Consider the following 19,706-nt stretch of genomic DNA (forward strand, 5'->3'; position numbering starts at 1 on the left):
ACGGCGTGGACCCTTCCCCTCGCGAGGTTTGGGGGCCGATGTTTCGGCTCCTTTGCTTGGTTTTGGGGGCCGGGGGTGGGAACCCGACCGTCCCGAGAAAGCCGGAGTCAGCGAGTCCCGTGGGCGGGGGCTGCCGGGCTGCACTGGCAGCCAGGCCTGCCCGCGGACCTGGCGCCCGACACTGAGGCCGAGGTCCTGGGGAAATGTGATGCCAGAGGGACTCTGCCCGGGATAGTTCATCCCCGAGCTGCCCCTTCTTTCATACGCCCCTTACTTTCTGGGTCTGGAAGAAGGCTGCCGACTGGGAGGGGCTGGACTGCGGGTTCTGCTCCGCCTGTCATTCCAAGGCGGGGGTGTGGGCTGTGGTCTGTGGTCTGTGTGCACAGCCTGGATGCATTTATCAGGTTGAATTTATCCTCTGTAGTTTCTTCAAATAACAGATACAATTAGTTTATTAAAGTTTGTTGCACTTGCTCATGAGACTCTGAAATGCATTTAGGCACTACTTGGAGGTTAAAGACTATTAACTTGGGACCTAAGAATTTGCACTTCTTCCTCACTTTGGCAAAAGGTCAGTGCAGCGTATTTTCAGAGACTAAAAAAAAAAAAAAACCATTTTGAAATAAAGTCAGGGACATTTTGTTCTTAAGGAAGAAACTCCACTTTGTGTTATCTTAGTTGTGGACAGAGTATAAAGTCAACTAAACTAGCAGAAGATTTAGGTTCTAGTTTTTAAAGTTCGACATCGAAGTAGATGCCTAATTTTTGGCAAGTTACATAATCTCTAGCTTTTGGCTTTTTCTTTTTTCTCTGTAAATTAAAGAGCTTACCTATTTATCCAGCAAATATTTCCTGAGTGTTTACTTTGTACACAGCGTCGTCCTAGGTTAATGGGAGAAGGGTGAATAAACTCAAACCCAGCCAATGAGAAAAATTTCCATGTAGACAACTAACACCCTAAGGGAAATGAAATAATTGCTAAAAGCGGGGTTAAACTGTTTTGTGAAAACACGGAGGTAAGGACAGATTTGTTCTTACTGGAGGGAAAGGATCAGAGTCTTAATGGATGAGATGGCATTTGAGTTGAATTTTAAAGGCTGGGAAGGATTTCACAAGATCAGATCTAGATTGGGGGTTTTTATTACTGATTGAAGACCTAGCCCAATCAAAGACCTTGAACACTGACAAAGGTTAGTGTGTTCATTTAATAGCGAATTTAGTGTGGCCTGCAGTAAATAGTTTATTAAGGAATATAGTGGATGCTGGTGTCTGAAGACATGTAGAATATTTAAAATGCCATGCTTAGGTGTGTGACTACTGAGGCACTGAACTTTGAGTAAGGGGAATAATACAAACATTTCTATGTTTTGGAAAGGTACCTCGAGTGGTTGTGTAAAAGATGGATCGGAGCCAAAACCGGTTTGGCTCAGTGGGTAGAGCGTCGGCCTGCAGACTGAAGGGTCCCAGGTTCGATTCCGGTCAAGGGCATGTACCTGGGTTGCGGGCACATCCCCAGTGGGAGATGTGCAGGAGGCAGCTGATCGATGTTTCTCTCTCATCGATGTTTCTAACTCTCTATCTCCCTCTCTGTAAGAAACCAATAAAATATATTAAAAAAAAAAGATGGATTGGAAAGGGGGATTTTAAGGGCTGGGTGGCCAGATAGAAGTCTATTTTAATACTGTAGTTGAAAGATAATGAGAGACCTAAACAGGGCATTACACTAGGAATACATTTGGGGGCATCAGAACCACTGGGATTATTTCAGTGGGGAAGATGAAAGGGATTGTTAAAGATCGAGAATTTGCAGCTGAGTGGGAGGAAGATTGGGCAATAATTTAAATGAATGCTGCAGGAAGAAGAACAGGTTAGGTGGTGGAGATAATAATCTGGATTTAGTACATTGTTAGGTTGAGTTGCTGTTGGATAGCTATGTGGAGATAGTAGCAAGCCAGTTAGAAATGAAAGTTTGAAGTTCAGAAGAGGTCAGGAATAGAGACAAAAATTTAGGTATCATTTGCAATGTCATTCATTTATTATACAGATAGTTATTCAGTGCCTACTAGGTGCTTACACGGAACCTTGTGTGGAAGCCCTTTAAGCTCATAGTAAGGAAAACCTTAGAGTGTCACAGTATCAGAAATGACACTGGAAAACCTAAATTCCTTATGACTTACATAAAGTGCTATGTCAGGTGCTGGGAAATTAGTAGTGAACAAGACTAGTTCTTACCCTTGTTTATGGAGCCTGCAATTTATGGGATAGCCCACAAAAAAATAAAGACTGTATAAAAACAAATGAAAGAATTAGAAACTGTGATTAGTGAAGATGGTAGAGGGTGTATGGCAAACCTTCCTTGAGTAAGGTATCAGGGAAAGCCTTTCTAAATGAGTTAACAGTTAAACTGAACTATGAAGGATTAAAACAAACAAAAAAAGAGCTAACCAATGGAAGAGAATGGCAAAAGCATTCCTAGGTAGAGCAAATGTCATGTGCAAATCTATAATATAAGAAAGAACTTCATGTGTCCTCGGAGCTAAGGGAGCTTCCTCTGGCTGGGACTTGGTGAGCAGGTAAAGGAGGGTGACACTGGAGGTGGGGGTGCAGGGATGGCTCACATAGGTTTTTACAGGCCAGAATAAGGAGTTTGGATTTTGTCTAGACACATTGGAAAGCTTAGAGAAGAGTTTGAACAGGGAAGTATATCTATAATAGGATTCACATTTCAAGATGATATTTATTGCTGTGAAGAGAATCGAACGGAGGGTGGCAAGAACAGAAGCAGGGAGACCAGTAACAGTGCTTTAGGGCTAGAGGTGATGGTGGCCTGGAGCAGGGTGGTGGCAGTAGAGAAAGAAGTAGGTGGATTTGCTATATTTCCTCCTTTAGAGATAGAATCAATAGGACTTGGCAGCTGGATTGAGTATTGGGAACAAAGGAAATAAAGTAATAAAGATTACTCCTAAATGACTTAAATAGTGGTCCTTGAGTAAAGGGTGGGGTGAGAGGGGCTGGTAAGGAAGGATGGGAAACAGGCTTGAGAGAGAATTTGTTTTGAACATGTTAAAATGGAGACATTAAGTTAAAATGTTAAGTAGAGCCCTAGCCGGTTTGGCTCAGCGGATAGGGCATCGGCCTGCGGACTCGGGGGTCCCAGGTTCGATTCCGGTCAGGGGCATGTACCTTGGTTGCGGGCACATACCCAGTGGGGAGTGTGCAGAAGGCAGCTGATCGATGTTTCTCTCTCATCGATGTTCCTAACTCTCTATCCCTCTCCTTTCCTCTCTGTAAAAAAATCAATAAAATATTAAAAAAAAATGTTAAGTAGAGATGTATATCCAAGTGTGCAGCTCAGAGGAGATGTCTGGGCTACAGATAAAAATTTTGGAGACCATATGATTTAAAGCCAAGGAACTGGGTGAATTCACAAGAGGGAGAGAGTATAGCAAGAAAAACGGGTCTGAAAACTATCGTGAGGAACATTAACATTTAGGGGCTGAGTGGAGGAGGATGATAGGAGTTATCAGAGACTGGGGAGATGGCCAATGGGTCGTAGTGAATAAGGAACATGTACCTTGGAAATAAAGAGAATAGTGTTTGAGAAAGGAGGCAGCGCCTTTGAGAAACAGTGCCAATTATGCCTCTTTGGTTGCAAGTGAACAATTTACTTCAGAAGAGGAATTTATAACCAGGATGTGAGCAACTCACAGGACCAAAGAAAATGCTGACGGCCCTGACTTTATAAAGGACAGGAATATGAGCAGCCCCAGGGAAGGCTGCTAACTGCTAACTGGAATGAATGGGCTCCTGCAGCATTTTTCAGTCCTTAGTTACTTTCAGGATGCATGTTCTGAGGAAAAGTGTCTGATTTGTTCAACATGGGTCAAGTGTCCTGTAGTTGGCCAGGATAGAAAAGAACATCTTAATCTACAGTCCTGCCAAGAATGTAATTAATGGGGAGGGGTAAATCCCCAAACAAAATGGATCCTGTCACCCAGGCAGGGGAAATGAATGTAAGACAGTCAAAAACAATAGTTGTCCATTGGAAAGGTCAAGTAAGATGAGGACAGTAAAGTGTCCGTTGGACTTGGCAACATGAAGATCATGGGTTATCTTTACAAGAGAGGTTTTGGTGAATTGACGGGGTTGGGTAATGATTGGAGATGAGAAAGTAGAGATAACTCTTGATGAATTTAGCTTGTAGAGAATTAGGATTGTGGAGAAATGGGGAGGTGAATGGAATACAATTCAAGGCTGTAGGAATGGAGCACCCAGAAGATCCTGGGAAGAGAAAGGAGAAGGCCTAGGGTGAATCCTATGGTTTTAAAACTCATTCTGCCTTTACAATTCTGTATTCCAAATTTCTTTCGTTAGCACCTGTTACCACTATATCATTAGAATTTAATCAACTCCCATAATATGCTAGGTATGATGTAGAAAGTTACCTCGTTTTCTTGTTCCCAGCACTGTTATACCAAAATTTAAACTGCTCTTTTAAAATAAATTTTAATTTTTGGTCTTTGTAATTTACTAATGTCAGTAGAGTTGTCTGGATCTATATCTGTGGTCAGCCACAGGTGGCGATGGAGGGAGCTGAGAAGCAGATTGGCCCATGGTCAGAGAGACTAGTCCTTTTGGTTGAAATCATGTGCTTTATTTTAGCCTTTGTATGAATGGTGACCAGTTGTGGGGAGCACAGTGTTTCTCAATTTCTTTTTTCTTTTTTCCTCTACCCACCCACCTTCCACTTCTTCCTAAAACTGGGTCAAGGTCAAAGCATTGTTGACCTCCCTCAAGTTAGAGCAGTATTGCTATTCTGGGCTTTGTTTTCTAGGGTGGAATTACTTTGCCTTTTATTTTTATTTACTTTGTATCCTTTCCATTATTTATGGAGCTAAATAAGAACTTGAGGATATGTTTTATTGATTTTAGAGAAAGAAAGGGAGGGAGAGAGAAAGAAATATCGATGTGATGTGATAGGTTGCCTCCTGTGTGCATTCGGACCAGGGATCAAACCTGAAACCTAGGTATATGCCTTGACCAGGAATTGACCTTTTGGTGTTCCGCACAATACTAACCCACTAATCTACCCAGGGTCACTCTGCTTTTTAGAGGTTAACACAATGATGTTCTATGTCTTTTATGAGGCAAAGTAGTAAAAGCCCCTGGTCATATTTCCCTTGGAAATACACTCCCTTCTGCATAGCAATCAGGACTGAGACAGGAGACTTGTATCATCTCTGTTCCCCTGTTGCTTGCTTACTTTGAATTGGTTTTCTCTCCCAGTATGTGAGAGGTCTGCATTGGGACTTGGGACCAAAAACTTCTTTTTGTTGCTAATCATTTGCCTAGTTTGTAATATTTTCCTCTGCAGAACTCACAGGGAGGGCCAAAAGATAAGATTCAAGTAATCTATTTTACCAAAACTCCAACAATAATAATGGCTGATTGTAAAAAAAAAAATATATATATATATATTGAGTTCAGAGGAAAGTAGAAGGAGAGAGAGATAGAAACTTCAATGATGAGAGAGAATCATTGATCGGCCGCCTCCTGCACACCCGTACTGGGGATGGAGCCCACAACTTGGGGCATGTGCCTTGACTGAGAATCGAACTGTGACCTTCTGGTTCATAGGTTGATGCTCAACCACAGAGCCACATTGACTGGGCTGTAATATATATTAAAAGCAGGTTTATATCAATGGGTTTACACTTTGTATGTGATGCTATCCTATATAATAAAATGCTAATATGCAAATTGTCCCTACGGGCAAGAGTTCAACCCACCGGGAGTTAGACATGCGCTGACCATTGGGGGTGGCATGGAAATGGTGGACGTTGGCGATGCACCGCTGGCCCCGGTGGGCCCCGGTAAGAGCAGGACTGCAGCTGGGGGCAGGGGGGTTGGCGAGTGGGCAGCGCCAGGCCAAGGTGGGTGCGAGCGGGGGCCCTGATCACCCCGCCAGTCACCCCACAGATCAGCCCTGATCACCCGGCCAGGCCTAGGTACCCTACCCGTGCACGAATTTTGTGCACTGTGTCTGTAGTGTTTAACATACATATTTTAGACATTTTGAAGTTACTTTAATAAAGTGTTTTTCAATCTGTGGGATATAACCTGTTAGTTTGTGAGATCAGTTTATTGGGTCTCATCAAATATATTTTCAGAGTGCATGAGAGTCGTATAGTATAAGTTAGTATTGTTTCATGAAACTATGTTATCTGTGTGTGTTTCGTTTATTGGGTTATGATGGAAAATGTATCTTACTGTGGGTTGCAGTCTCTATAAGAAATTTGGACTCAGTAATAAAAGGCATAGTTCTTAACCTTCTATGTATACTAAACATTTGATAGACTTACTTATTTCTTAAGCACCTCTAGAGAAGTTTATTTCTGAAGAATTTTATAATTATTTCTATTGACTGATATAAAAATAATCCTAGGGTTGATCTGTTTCATTTCTACATTTCAGATGAGTTTCCTAGGGCTAAGAAGATGAGTAGCTTGCCCTCCGAGGCAGAATTAAGATTCCTGCTTTAGAGACCTTGCATTTTTGCTTTTTAAAAAAACATATCTCAGTTTCTTTATTTAATTTGTTTAGCTACTTAGTGTTAATGTAGAAGTAGGGTGTGTTGCAGAAAAAGAATGCAGCTTATCAAGCTTTAGTCCCAGGATTTGTTTATTGGCTGAAAACAGAAGGAGAGTTGTTCTCAGAACAGTCCTGATCATAGAGATTGCTGTTGTCCTAGATCTACTTTGCTGTTAGAGTTCTCAATTACTTCTTTTCAAGCCTTGTGTTTTGCTTTTGTTTATTGCAGAGGTGTTTTTTTGTTGTTGTTGTTGTTGTTTTGTCTGCATTCTTTTTTTAAAAAAATATATTTTATTGATTTTTTACAGAGAGGAAGGGAGAGAGATAGAGAGCCAGAAACATCGATGAGAGAGAAACATCGATCAGCTGCCTCCTGCACATCTCCCACTGGGGATGTGCCCGCAACCCAGGTACATGTCCTTGACCGGAATCGAACCTGGGACCTTTCAGTCCGCAGGCCGACGCTCTATCCACTGAGCCAAACCGGTTTTGGCTTGTCTGCATTCTTTTTAATATCTAGGCTGAACAGTGGCAGGGTCAGTGGATTTCTAAAAAATATAATATATATATGCTGGGCCAATTATTTTTTAAGCAGTCTAATATGCTTTGATGGCCATGCACACAGTAAAAGGGGGGGAGGAAATAGGTCTGGTCTGAACAGTACTACTTTGACCAATTTCTAAGATCAGTTTGTTTTGTTGTAAAGTCTTAATCTAGAGCCAAGATTCCTTACTTATGATTTGTGGAAAATATGATTCGATGGGCCTGGCCTTCGTTGCTGATAGTTAAATGTTGTCTCTTCCGTTATTTATGGAGCTAAATTAGTATATTTTCTATTTTAAAGGAAATAAAGATACACATTTTGCCTGTCCACCAGTTACAGATACAAAGTAAAAATGAACAAATATTACTGTCCATATGAAAGAACTTTGGATGATTTAGGTGACTACTGTGAATATTGCATTTTTAATCTCTTATCTTAATTAATAGCATAAGAAAGCCAGGGAAGAAATTTCCTCTGATATCCATAATTTTTCTGAAATTAGCTTCCCTTTGAGTAAGAACAGTGCCTTTCACTTCAGTGTCATATAAGTTGCATTTAAAGGAAAAACATTGCATTGGGACCCTCCCTACCCCCAATACTCGCAAATTATTTTTATTTTAAATATACTCAAACATAAAGCTAGGTAATTCTTATACCTCCTATGCTGAGCCTTTATAGCTCTTAATCAACTGCAACATCAAAACAAATTTACAAATCAATAATAGTAGTGCCATGATCAGTGAATTTCTAAAATATATATGCTAAACAAAGATTATTTTCTTTAGGCAGTCTAACATGTTTTGATGGCCATGGGGAACCATGTACATCATAAAATTTAGATTATCAAGATTATGTTAGTTGTTGCCATGGATTTATATCTTCATGAATAAGTATACAGATGTAGGCAATACCATACAACAAGAAAATTCAAATTAACATTCATATTATGTGGTAGAGATGTTGTTTGTTAAAATGAACTACATATTTAATATTGAGCTTAACAGTGGAAAGATTTAGCCTTGGATGCAGTAATATATTTCATTTGCTTCTAAATTTCAACTTTAGAAATACTAGCGCAGAAGATAGCATACAAGGTAGTATTTGTAATGTCAAGGCCTTGTTACACAGTTTATGATAATCAGATCTTATATTTAACCAAAGGTGACTGAGAAGTCCTTGAATACCAGTTTTAATGAGGTTTTATTTGATGACTTTGTAGAGTTAGAATTGCCTTATTCAATTAAAGATTTGCTTTACAAGTGAAAAGATAACATAGAATGGAAGAAAGGTTGTGCAAACCAATATCTGATAAGGTCTAAGATATGAACATATGCCCAATAAGCACAGGAAAAGATGCCCAGCATCATTAGCCATCAGGTAATGTAACTCAAAACCACAGTGAGTTACTACATCATACCCACTAGGATGGCTACTATAGAAAAGGCAGCTACTAATTAACAAGAGTTGGTGAGGGTGTGGAGAAATTAGATCCCCCTTATATACTACTGGTGGGATTGTAAAGTGACACAACCACTTTGGAAAACAGCCTGGTATTCCTCAGGAGGTTATAGTTACCAAATGACCTAGTGATTTCACTCCTAGAAAAGTACAGAAAAGAATGAAGACGTATGTCCATGCAAAAACTTGTACATGAATGTTCATAGCAACATTATGCATAATAGCCAAACTGGGGAAACAACTGAAATGTGGAAATAATCCAAATGTGCATCAATTGATAATTTGATAAATAAAATGTACATCCATACAGTAGAATAGTATTTGGCTACAAAAAGAAATGATGTACCAATACATGCTACATACAATAGGATAAACCTTGGAAACTTCATGCTAAGTGAAAGCAGCCAGGCACAAAAGGTCACATATATAATTCCATTTATAAAAATGTCTAGAGTAGGTAAAAATCCATACAGACAGAAAATAGATTAGTAGTTGCCTAGGCCTGCTCAGTGAAGGGCTTGGGAGAAAATGGGTACAGGTTTTCTTTTCTGGGATGACAAAAATGTTATAAAATTGATTGTGGTTATGTTTGCACATCTGTGACTATACTAAAAACAATGTACTTGTCCTCTTTAAGTAAGTGAATTGTATGGTATGTGAATTATATCTCAGTGAAGCTGTTATTTAAAAAAAATTGCATTGCAATTTTTGAAATCTGTTACTTGGGTAACTGGAATTAGGAATAGAATTGAATTTGCCATCACACTTAGCTGGTGCTGTGTTAAAGATGAGATCCACACGGTACATTTACTATGGCACTGAGTGCTCCAATACAGATTCTTTTGAGGTCATCCCGCCCATTGTACTGCATCCGACTATTTTCTCTTTTGTTTACACAGCACACATACAAACCACAAATTTGGATACCAAAATTGTATGGCAGTTCTCAGTTATAATACAGATACCCATTTGTTCCAGGAAGTGATTGTGCTAATTTTTAAGATTATCATTGAAATGAAAACACTAAAATAAAAGGGTGTCATAGATAACTTTGGATTGAGAAATGATGATGTAGAGGTGGTCCTTAAACTATAAGAGAAGTGGCAGCTTCCTCCTCTAAGTTGTTATTACAGCTTTGCAAAAGTGTTTAAGATCTGCTATATCTGAGTTTTCCCTTGTTAAGGGCACATATTCTTATCCTTTATTTTTCATTAGGTAAGGAAACAGAAACCTATCCCTCGAGCCAGCACCATTAGTTTCTTAAAAAAAAAAAGAACAAATATAAAGACAGTAAATAATTGTCTAGTTTCTTAGAGATTTTACAATCCTGGAATCTCAAAATTGGAGGAACATTAAGAATAACTTAAATAAACATTTGGTAATTTCTTGGCTAATTGAGATGAGCTGGAATTGGGGAAAGGGAATTCTTACACCCTGGTCACTCAAGATCAAATTTAGAGAGATTTAATCACTATTTATGCCAACTATTCATGCCAACCTCCTCTGTGGCTAGGAGTTTGGCTCTGCAGCTTAATAACTTGGACAAGTGATAATACTGAGCCTTGGTTCCTTTCAATGTAAACGAGGGATGGGTAAGCCCCATTGAGCTATTATAGTGCTTGAATAAGAAAAATGTGTGTGAAAGGAAAAGTTGGAGATTTATGCTACTTTATGTGGGAAACTTAACATTTTATTTACATCTTGTAAATAATTTTTTAATGATGAAAAATACAGATTTCTGGCAGCTAACAAAAGGGAGAGGAAGGAACTATCAGGGTAGTAACACTTATTCAGGTACATTTAAGTGCTCTTTTTGTAGAGTAAATCTTTCTAACTTTTCACTTTACCTTGGAATTAATTGAAAACTCATCTTGAGTACATTTTACACTGTATGACCACTTTGTATATAGTAGTGCTCCCAATTTTAACAATAATTGTACAAAATAAAGTGAACTCACTTTGCCAAAATCCCGGGGGGGTGAGGGGGAGAATTAAGCTATAAGAAAGTAAGAATTTAGCCCTAACCGGTTTGGCTCAGTGGATAGAGCGTCGGCCTGTGGACTAAGTCCCAGGTTCGATTCTGGTCAAGAGTATGTACCTTGATTTTGGGCACATCCCCAGTAGGAAGTGTGTAGGAGGCAGCTGATCGATGTTTCTCTCTCATTGATGTTTCTAACTCTATCCCTCTCCCTTCCTCTCTCTCTCTCTAAAAAAAAAAATCAATAAAATATATTTTATAAAAGAACAATATATGATAAAAAAAAAAGAAAAAGAAAGTAAGAATTTAAATTATGGGTAGAAAACAGCAGCATCAGGGTCCTGAGAGTACTACTTTTGGAAAATATTATTGAAATATTAACTGACTATAAATATTTTTAGAAAAATTGGGAAATTGAGAAAATAGTCACACCAGCCTACCACCCAATTAGCTACTATCACAGCTGTGTGAATTTCTTTTCACTTTTTCCTATACTTATCTTAACTAGTTTTAATATTGGCAAGTTTGTAATTTCATATTTTGTTTTTGTAATTTAACCAACATTTATCAACACTCCCCAATTGTTGGGTATATGCATGTATTTATATGTTGTTTGAAGTTTTTTATTATCACAGATGATAAGATGAAATTCTTTGGACATATAGCTTTTCTCATATTTAAGACCTTTCATTAGAATAGATTAGTAGAAATAGAAATTCTACATCAAAGTAAAACTTTTTATGGGTTTTGATACCTACTGGGTTTGTTCTGTTTTAAAACAATTGTTTTAGGACGAATTCTTTATTGCTTGCTGTGGATATACCAGGGTGGGAAATAGTGGAAAAGGACATGCAACTTACGATTATTACAATAGATAAAGTCTTTGTTTATTTAGCTACATTTTTCCTCTGCTCTTAATATTCTCTCTCTCGTGCCCTCATTTTAGGCTAAATTGATTACCTACCCAGCACAGCATCTTACAGGAAAAGCATAGCATTTCCTAGAGGAATATGAGCATAAACAGGAAGGTGTCATTGACTTTGAATTAAAAATTTAACTTGTCACCTGAACAGCTACAGGATTTGGAAGCTGAATCAATGTTATCAGATGAGTTAGAATCCAAACCAGAGGTGAGCCAAATGAGCTTTTCTTTTCTTTTTGGTGGGCTGTATTCCAAAGGTTGTCCTTATTTAATTTGGAGGTCAACAGACTTCTTCTGTAAAGGGCCAGATAGTAAAATGTTAGTCTTTGTGGGCCATATTGTTTTGATTGTAACTACTAGTTTATTATTTTCCTCTTACTAAGTACTTTTTCAAAGATTTAAAAATTCTGTTTTTACCTCTTAGGACTTTTAATATTTGTTATTTAATAAGTATAAAATTATACATCTAGATAATTATATGACAAAATTTTATATTTTATATATGGCATATATGTGTAATGTATGTATACATTTGTAAATATTTACTACCACAAATCATTCTTTTAATTTTTCTGAAAGAATTTTCAGAAAGTATATATATCTGAAAGTATTTTCTTTCTAAATGTAATTGGAGGACTTAAACTATTTTAAAAATAATTTTTATTGATTTTTAGAGAGAGAGGAAAGGAGAGGGAGAGAGAAACACTAATGTGAGAGCACAGCATCGATCGGCTGCCTCCCACATGTGGTCTGACCAGGGATCAAATCCGCAACCTAGGTATGTGCTCCAACCAGGACTCACACCTGCTACCTTTTTGTGTATGGGACAATGCCCCAACCAACTGAGCCACACTGGCCAGGGCAACATTTTTTTTTAATATCTTTTTATGGATTTTAGAGGAGAGGGAGAGAGAGAAACATCGTTAAGAAAGAAACATTGATCTCCTGCCTCTTTCATGCCTCCTACTGCAGATCAAGCCTGCAACCTGGGCATGTGCCCTGACCAGGAATTGAATCAGCAGCCTTTCGGTGGATGTGACGGTCCTCAACCAAGCTACACCGGCCAAGACAACATTTTTAATTTTTATTTATTTTTCTCATTTTAATTTAAATATATCTGTGTTACATAATGAAAAGTCACAGAATTTGGAATCAAATTACTTAAGTTTGAAGACTGACACTGCTCCTAACTAGTCTTATGACCTTAGAAAAGTCATTCAGTGTCTTCAACTTGATTCCTTATCTTTAAAATACATGTTCAAGCCTACTGATTTATAGTGAGGCTTAAAGGAGCCAATACACAGAAAAGTGTTTTATAAAATGTAATCAGTACAATGTGGTTGAGTTTTTGATAGCCATCATTTAAAAATATAATTATTTTTGTCATTTCTTTGTTTGGTGGAAAATGACAGAGGTTAAATTAATTACATAATTTAGCCTTTTTCCAGAACAGATGACTTGATAAAAATAACTTTAAATTTTATTTGTTGTTAATTTAGTTTTACAATGAATATGGCTGAGATTAGTGAGCAATTAAGACTTAATTACATCATCACCTTTTGGGAAATTCAGATGTTTATATCCATTCCTAACAACTTGTATATCTTTATGTTGTTTCCCCTTCCCCACCCCTTAGCTCCTGGTACAGTTTGTTCAGAATACATCCATCCCATTGGGACAGGGGCTAGTAGAATCAGAAGCTAAAGACATTACTTGCCTGTCCCTTCTTCCAGTGACTGAGGCCTCAGAATGCAGTCGGCTAATGTTACCAGGTAAAAATTAAGAACACCACAGTTAAGATAAATGAGTCCTAAGAGCTTAGCCTACTCTATGGTACTGGTGGAATGGATTAACTGATTTTATAACAGACTGGTGGAACTGTAAAAATTAGGAATCATGGAGAAAAGGAGCCATGGAAGTCATAAGTGCATCGATAGTTCACCCATAGAATATGAAAGTGAGAAGAAAAGAAGGCTAAGGTAGAACGCCTTGGAATATCCTATTTAAGGAGAGCCTGTGGAGGGGAGAAGGAAAGTCTAGAGTAGTATAGGAACACTGGCAGAGAGTACAGGCATGGAACCCAAGGGAATAGTCAGTGTGTCAAATGTTCCTAAGAGGCCCAGTGAGATAGGGTCAACAAGGCCATTGTTGACCTAGCAGGACCAGTTCCATGGAAAGGGGGTAGAAAGCCAGGCTGCAGAGGATTGGGATTCTTGTGTAAGATACGTATAGAGGAAGTATCTATACTTTGTAAAGACTCTCCTGCTATGCAAAGGAAAAAGAGAAAATAGATGGAAGAATTCTTTTCTCAGATTTGAAATATTTAAGGGTGGTTTTTGCTAAAAGAAAAGAGCCAGTTAGAGACGTTGTGGACAGAAAATGTGGATAATTGGTGAGGAGGCTTCAGGAGAGTAGAATGGGTGGAATGCTAAGCATAGGGAAGTGAGATTATTGGCTTTGGATGAGAAGAGGGTGATCCAAAGCTAATAACCTCCTTGACTATTACCAAGGAGAACATTATTTTTAGATGCAATGAATTCTTTGTTTTCTGGTCCTTGTTTTAAAATTTGGAATACTAATGTTAAATCAGGTGAGGATCAATATTTGTTGGTAACAAATTATTTGTTATAGTCTTCTGGTTACTGTCTTCTAGTGGTGTTCCTTTTTCTTTTATTTTTTTCAAGTGACTTTCAATCTTTTTCAATGTTTAAAGATTCAAGAAGGGCAGATATAATGAACTAACCAAATGTTGACTTAAGGTTTCCCTAACTAGCTCCAAATTTTTCCACATTTCCTACCTTTCAATTCCAATTTTTCTATTAGTATATTGGGAGTCTTTCCATATATTTATGGATTTTTCAATATGTGAAAATTTCCATGTGCTAATAAATTTTTATCTTCATTAGGCTTTCCCCCCAACTTTTCTCTCCCAATTTTAACTTATTATTTTATTTTTTATTGTTTAAAGCAAGGGTCCTCAAGCTTTTTAAACAGGGGGCCAGTTCACTGTCCCTCAGACCGTTGGAGGACTGGACTATAGTTTAAAAAAAAACTATGAACAAATTCCTATGCACACTGCACATATCTTATCTTGAAGTAAAAAAAACAAAACGGGAACAAATACAATATTTGTATTTGCATGTGGCCTGCGGGCCATAGTTTGAGGACCCCTGGTTTAAAGTATTAACATATGTCTCCTTCACCCCCAATTTTAACTTACTGAATAAATAATTAACAATAATAAAGGAAATAAAAACAGGAACAAAAGCATGTCTTCTTTTGCACATTACCTTCTTTTAGTTTTAATTTAAAATATTTTCAAGAACCTGCTAAGTGAAATAAGCCAGTCAATGAAAGAAAAATACCACATGATCTCACTTATTCATGGATAATTGAGACCATTATAAACTTTTGAACAATAATAGATGCAGAGGCAGAGCTGCCTCTAGATAATAAATGCAAACTCATCTACGCACCTGTCAGCTAATGAAATACAATATTACAATAGCAAATGTATCTGCACAAACCTCCCTAATCTCATTCCCCTCCCTCTTAAGTATGTGTGTATCATTCTAAATACACATGTGTTTGGCCTGCATGTTTTCTTTTTACTTGAGATATATGATAGATTCAGAAAAGTATAAAACCACATGGATATACATATTGAATTATTATAAAGCAGATACCAACCACTTAATAAAGAAGTAGAACATTGCCAGCTTCTAAGCCCTCCATAGGAGCCCTCTCTGATAAAGACAACCTCTATTGTTCCATAGGTCACCACCATCCTTAGGTTTTGAGACAGTTCTTTGTTTACAAGTTTCCAGTAACTACCCAAGTCTAAGTAACACAGTTTGATTTTAGCTGTTTTTGGACTTTAAGTTAATGGAGTTATATGAAAGTATGTTGTACCTTTCTTCCTTTACTAGTGCTCTGTATTTGTGAGATTAATCCGATTCATTCTTGTGCGTAGCTATGGTTTGTTTGGTTTCATTGCTCTAGGGTATTTTGTTATATGATTATACCACAATATTCATGTCACTATTGATGAATATTCACTTATTTTCTATTGTTCAATGACAAACTGTCTATGAGCTTTATTTTAAAAAATGTTTGTGGTAAAATATACATAACAATACTTACTATTTAACCAGTTCGGTGGCATTAATAAGTATATTTACATTGTTGTGCAACTTCATTAGGCTCTGAAATGGCAGTACTGCCCCTAGGTTTCCACTTTTATGCCTATAATTTTGTCTATTATCTCCATAAAATAGGAAAAAATATTATCTGCCTTTGATAAAGATGAAAGAAACCGCTGAAAACATTGGATGCTTCAGCACTGTAGTTCAGTTCCTCATATTGCAACCAAAACCTTTGTAAATTCATCTCCTCCTTACAATAAAATTAGAAAGTATTTTGATTATTTCTTTATATCCAAATGTAAACCCAGACTATAATGAAACATATTGATGATTATATAAAATTTCAGTTATTTCCCCAGCTATGCCCCCTTATCCCCCAATAATTCACCAAAACTGTCACATACATGGAAGGGATCTGTCCCAAAGAATAATAATTTAAAATGTAGAGCCTATTCTTATGTTAGTATTCCTTGTATAACCATATTTTTTTAAAGGGGAAAGTACTGATTTCTGGCCTCAAAAGAACAAAGGTCTATAATTCCAAATGTAGATGGTTGGCTATTAGTTACTGCCAGGTGTTAGAGGAGTATGTCCCTCACTTGTTGACTGACTTCCTTTAGAACTTAAAGCCACCTCTCTGTTCTTTTCTGAGGCAAATTTTGTATTCGTAAAATGAAAATGTCTGTTCCTGTAAGGGTGTTAGATGCTAAGAGAGGTTACAAGGGTATTAGGTGCTATGTGTCAATATGGTGAGCTCTTTGGAAATAGGTGCTTTATAAAGCTGTACTATTTTTTCTTTACCAGATGATACTCCAAATCATACTAACTCCTCCAAGGAGGTCCCTCCTTCAGCTGTGTTAAGAAGCCTTCAGGTGAATGTGGGCCCAGACGGAGAGGAGACGAGGGCTCAGACTGTACAGAAGTCCCCGGAATTTTTGTCCACTCCAGAGTCTCCTAGCCTGTTGCAAGATCTACAGCCAAGTGATAGCACTTCTTTTATTCTTCTTAACTTAACAAGAGCAGGTATTTTTTTTATCCTTTTCTGAACTCTGCTCATGCTTTAAAAAAAAAAATTGTGCTGGGCCATATTTAACTCAGACATACTTAAAATGAAATGAAGCCTTATTATTTTATTACTTTCGAGAATTGGTATAGTCTAGTGATCAATTAAATGTGGATAGAGAGAGGGCAGATTCTAGGGTATCAAAAGTTTCTTGTATGGGAAATTAGGTGGTGCCGGTCACCAAGATATTGAACACAAAGAACAGGGCTGGAGGGAGGAGGATTAGTTCCCATTTGTGCCTGTTGATGTTGAGCTATGGGAGGGACATTCAGGAGGAGGAATCCTTTAGCGTTAGAAACAAATCCAGAGCTGTAGAGAGGTCTGGTATGAAATATGTAGTTTTGGTGCTTATCAGCATTCAGGAAATGTATGAAACAGTGAGCAGGATTCTTTGATTCAGGAGTAGTCTAGAACATAAACAGAAAAATAGGCAAATCTGGGACGATGGGGAAAAACCCAAACATTTATGAGGGTAACAGAAGAATAGGAAGAAATTGCTAAAAGGGGGTGCGGAAGAGGTAGTAAAGGGTAAAGGGGATCAAATATATGGTGATGGAAGGAGATTTGACTTTGGTTGGTGAACGTACAATGCAATATACAGATGATGTGTTATATGACGATACACTTGAAACCTTTATAATTTTATTAACCAATGTCACCCTAATAAATTTAATAAGGAAATAGAATGTGAGTGGTGAAGGGGAATCCAAGGAAGGAAAATGTTTTAAAGAAGAAAAGTTACTAAATCATGCCAAATACTTGAGAATGGGCTAGTGAGATGAGGACTAGTGACTTTAGCAAGAGCAATTGTTTTTGCAGTAGTAGAAGTGGAGGTCAAGGTTAAAGAGATGGGGAGTAGCCCTGGCCGGAGCTCAATGGTTAGAGCACTGGCCTGCGGACTGAAGGGTGGCAGGTTCTATTCCTGGTCAAGGGCACGTACCTCTGTCACAGGTTCCCTAGTTCCAGTAGGGGCACCTGCAAGAGACAACCAGTCGATGCTTCTCTCTCTCTGCCCCCTCCTCCTCCCATCCTTCCATTTTCTCTAGAAGTCAATGGGGAAAAAATCCTTGGGTAACGAGAGAGAGAGAGAGAGAGAGAGAGAGAGAGAGAGAGAGAGAAAGGGAGGAGAGAGAAAGAAAGAAAGGTGGAGAGTAGGTGGCAGGTGATAAAGTGAATATGCAAGTTAGCAGTTATACTTGTTCAAGAAAGTTAACTTTGAAGGAACAGATGGAGGTGGATAGCTAGAGAAGTACTTGGGACTTTTTCTTCTTTTTAAAAAAGTAAAGATGGAAGAGGCTTGAACTTGAACAGGTTTAAAGGCTGTAAGGGAGGCTGTAGGCTGGCCAGTAGAGAAGAGACAGCTGGAGGAGACATGGGATAATTGAAGGGGAGGATGGGGATACAAGAGGAAAGGGTTAGCCTGGTTGCCAGGAAGGACATCTTTGCCACTGAAATGGGAGGTAAGATGCGAAGACAAGTCTGCAGGCTGGGAGTGGAAAGGTGATAACCTAATCTTGTGTGAGAATTGAAGCTTGAGGTAAGAGGTGAAAATCTGGAACAGCTGATTCAGGACACACAGGGTTCCAATAAAAGGATTACCTGATGGCTAACTTTCATATGTCTTCTTGTTTCTACCAGGTCTGAGCTCTTCAGCTGAGCACTTAGTATTTGTACAAGATGAGGCAGAGGATTCAGGAAATGATTTCCTCTCCAGTGAGAGCACGGACAGTAGCATCCCATGGTTCCTCCGGGTTCAGGAGTTGGCCCATGACAGTTTGATTGCTGCTACTCGTGCACAGCTGGCAAAGAATGCAAAAACCAGCAGCAATGGTGAGACCCCTATGGTGTTTTCCAGTATTCTATGCAGAGATTTTGGTAATGCGATGGTTATATTTTGAGGAAATGAAGTTGTTGCTCATGACAAGTTAGCAACTAGTTATGGGGCTGTAGTAACTGTTTCATTTCTTTTTTAATGTTAAACGTTATTTTTTTTAGATTTATCTTTATTGTTGAAAGTAATATAGATGTACATTCTCCCCCCTCCCACCCCCATTGACCCTTTCTAGTCTGCCCCCTCCCCCTGTATTGTTTATTTTGAGTTTAGCATGTCTGTACTACTTCCTCTGCCACTTTTCTCTACCCAGTAATTTTCAAAATGTGGTCCTTGGATCATCGGTATCACTTAAGAACTTAGAAATGCAGGTGCTTAGGCCCTATCCTAATGAAGATCAAATTCTTCCTGTGATGCTTTTGCTGATTTCTGGATCCTGAAATCTTCAGCACCCCCACAGTACATTGAGGAAATAGTGCTATATTTGCCAATGAGAAGCAGTATAGGGAGGGAACTTGTGATTTGGACTCTGGGAGCCTGAGATCCATACCTGGTGCCATTGTTTACTAGTTCCCTGCCTGGGGAATGTAATCTTCCTTAGCTTCAATTTTCTCCTATTCAGAACATAGAGGTCAGGTAGCATATCTGATTAGGTTGTTATAGAGATTAAATATGATTCTATCTGGGAAATGCTTTATAATCAGCAAAGCATTGTATGGATGTTTTTATTACTCTCAAAATATGTTACTTTGAGATAGCATAACAACTATCTTATATGCTTGAGTATAAGGTGAGTCCAAATCTACACTAATAAAAGAGAAACATACAAATTAACCATCACTCTGCCACACCCACAAGCCATGCCCACCAGCCAATCAGGAGTGAGTATGCAAATTAACCCAACTAAGATGGAGGTAGCCACAGAGCTGGAGTGAGCAGGAGGCGTGGGTTGCCCCCATCGATGGAGGAAGCCAAGCTTTCTGCCTGACCTGGCCAGCCCTGGGCTCCATCAAGGCTACAAAGTTTCAATTATAGAAGATAAATAAATCCTAGAAAAAAAGGAGAGGCTGGGAGCTTGGGTCTCCGGGGGGCATGGCCAGCCTAAAAACGGCCATCAGCCCTTCACCCAGGCTGGCCAGGCACCCCCGTGGGACTCCCCCACCCTGAAGGGGAT

The 19,706-nt window shown here is 38.5% G+C and overlaps 1 protein-coding gene across 1 annotated transcript in view; it reads left to right on the plus strand.

Moving 5' to 3' along the window:
• ZNF410 (zinc finger protein 410) overlaps nt 1-19,706 on the plus strand; it is a 38,003-nt gene that overhangs the window by 305 nt on the left and 17,992 nt on the right. Inside the window, 4 exon segments of the mRNA XM_006778764.2 lie at nt 11,518-11,701; nt 13,130-13,265; nt 16,443-16,661; nt 18,340-18,531. Coding sequence (XP_006778827.1) covers nt 11,669-11,701; nt 13,130-13,265; nt 16,443-16,661; nt 18,340-18,531 — 580 coding nt within the window. The 5' untranslated portion in view covers nt 11,518-11,668.

The sequence above is a fragment of the Myotis davidii genome, unplaced genomic scaffold (genome assembly GCF_000327345.1).
Source record: "Myotis davidii unplaced genomic scaffold, ASM32734v1 scaffold309, whole genome shotgun sequence".
Taxonomy (NCBI): Eukaryota; Metazoa; Chordata; class Mammalia; order Chiroptera; family Vespertilionidae; genus Myotis; species Myotis davidii.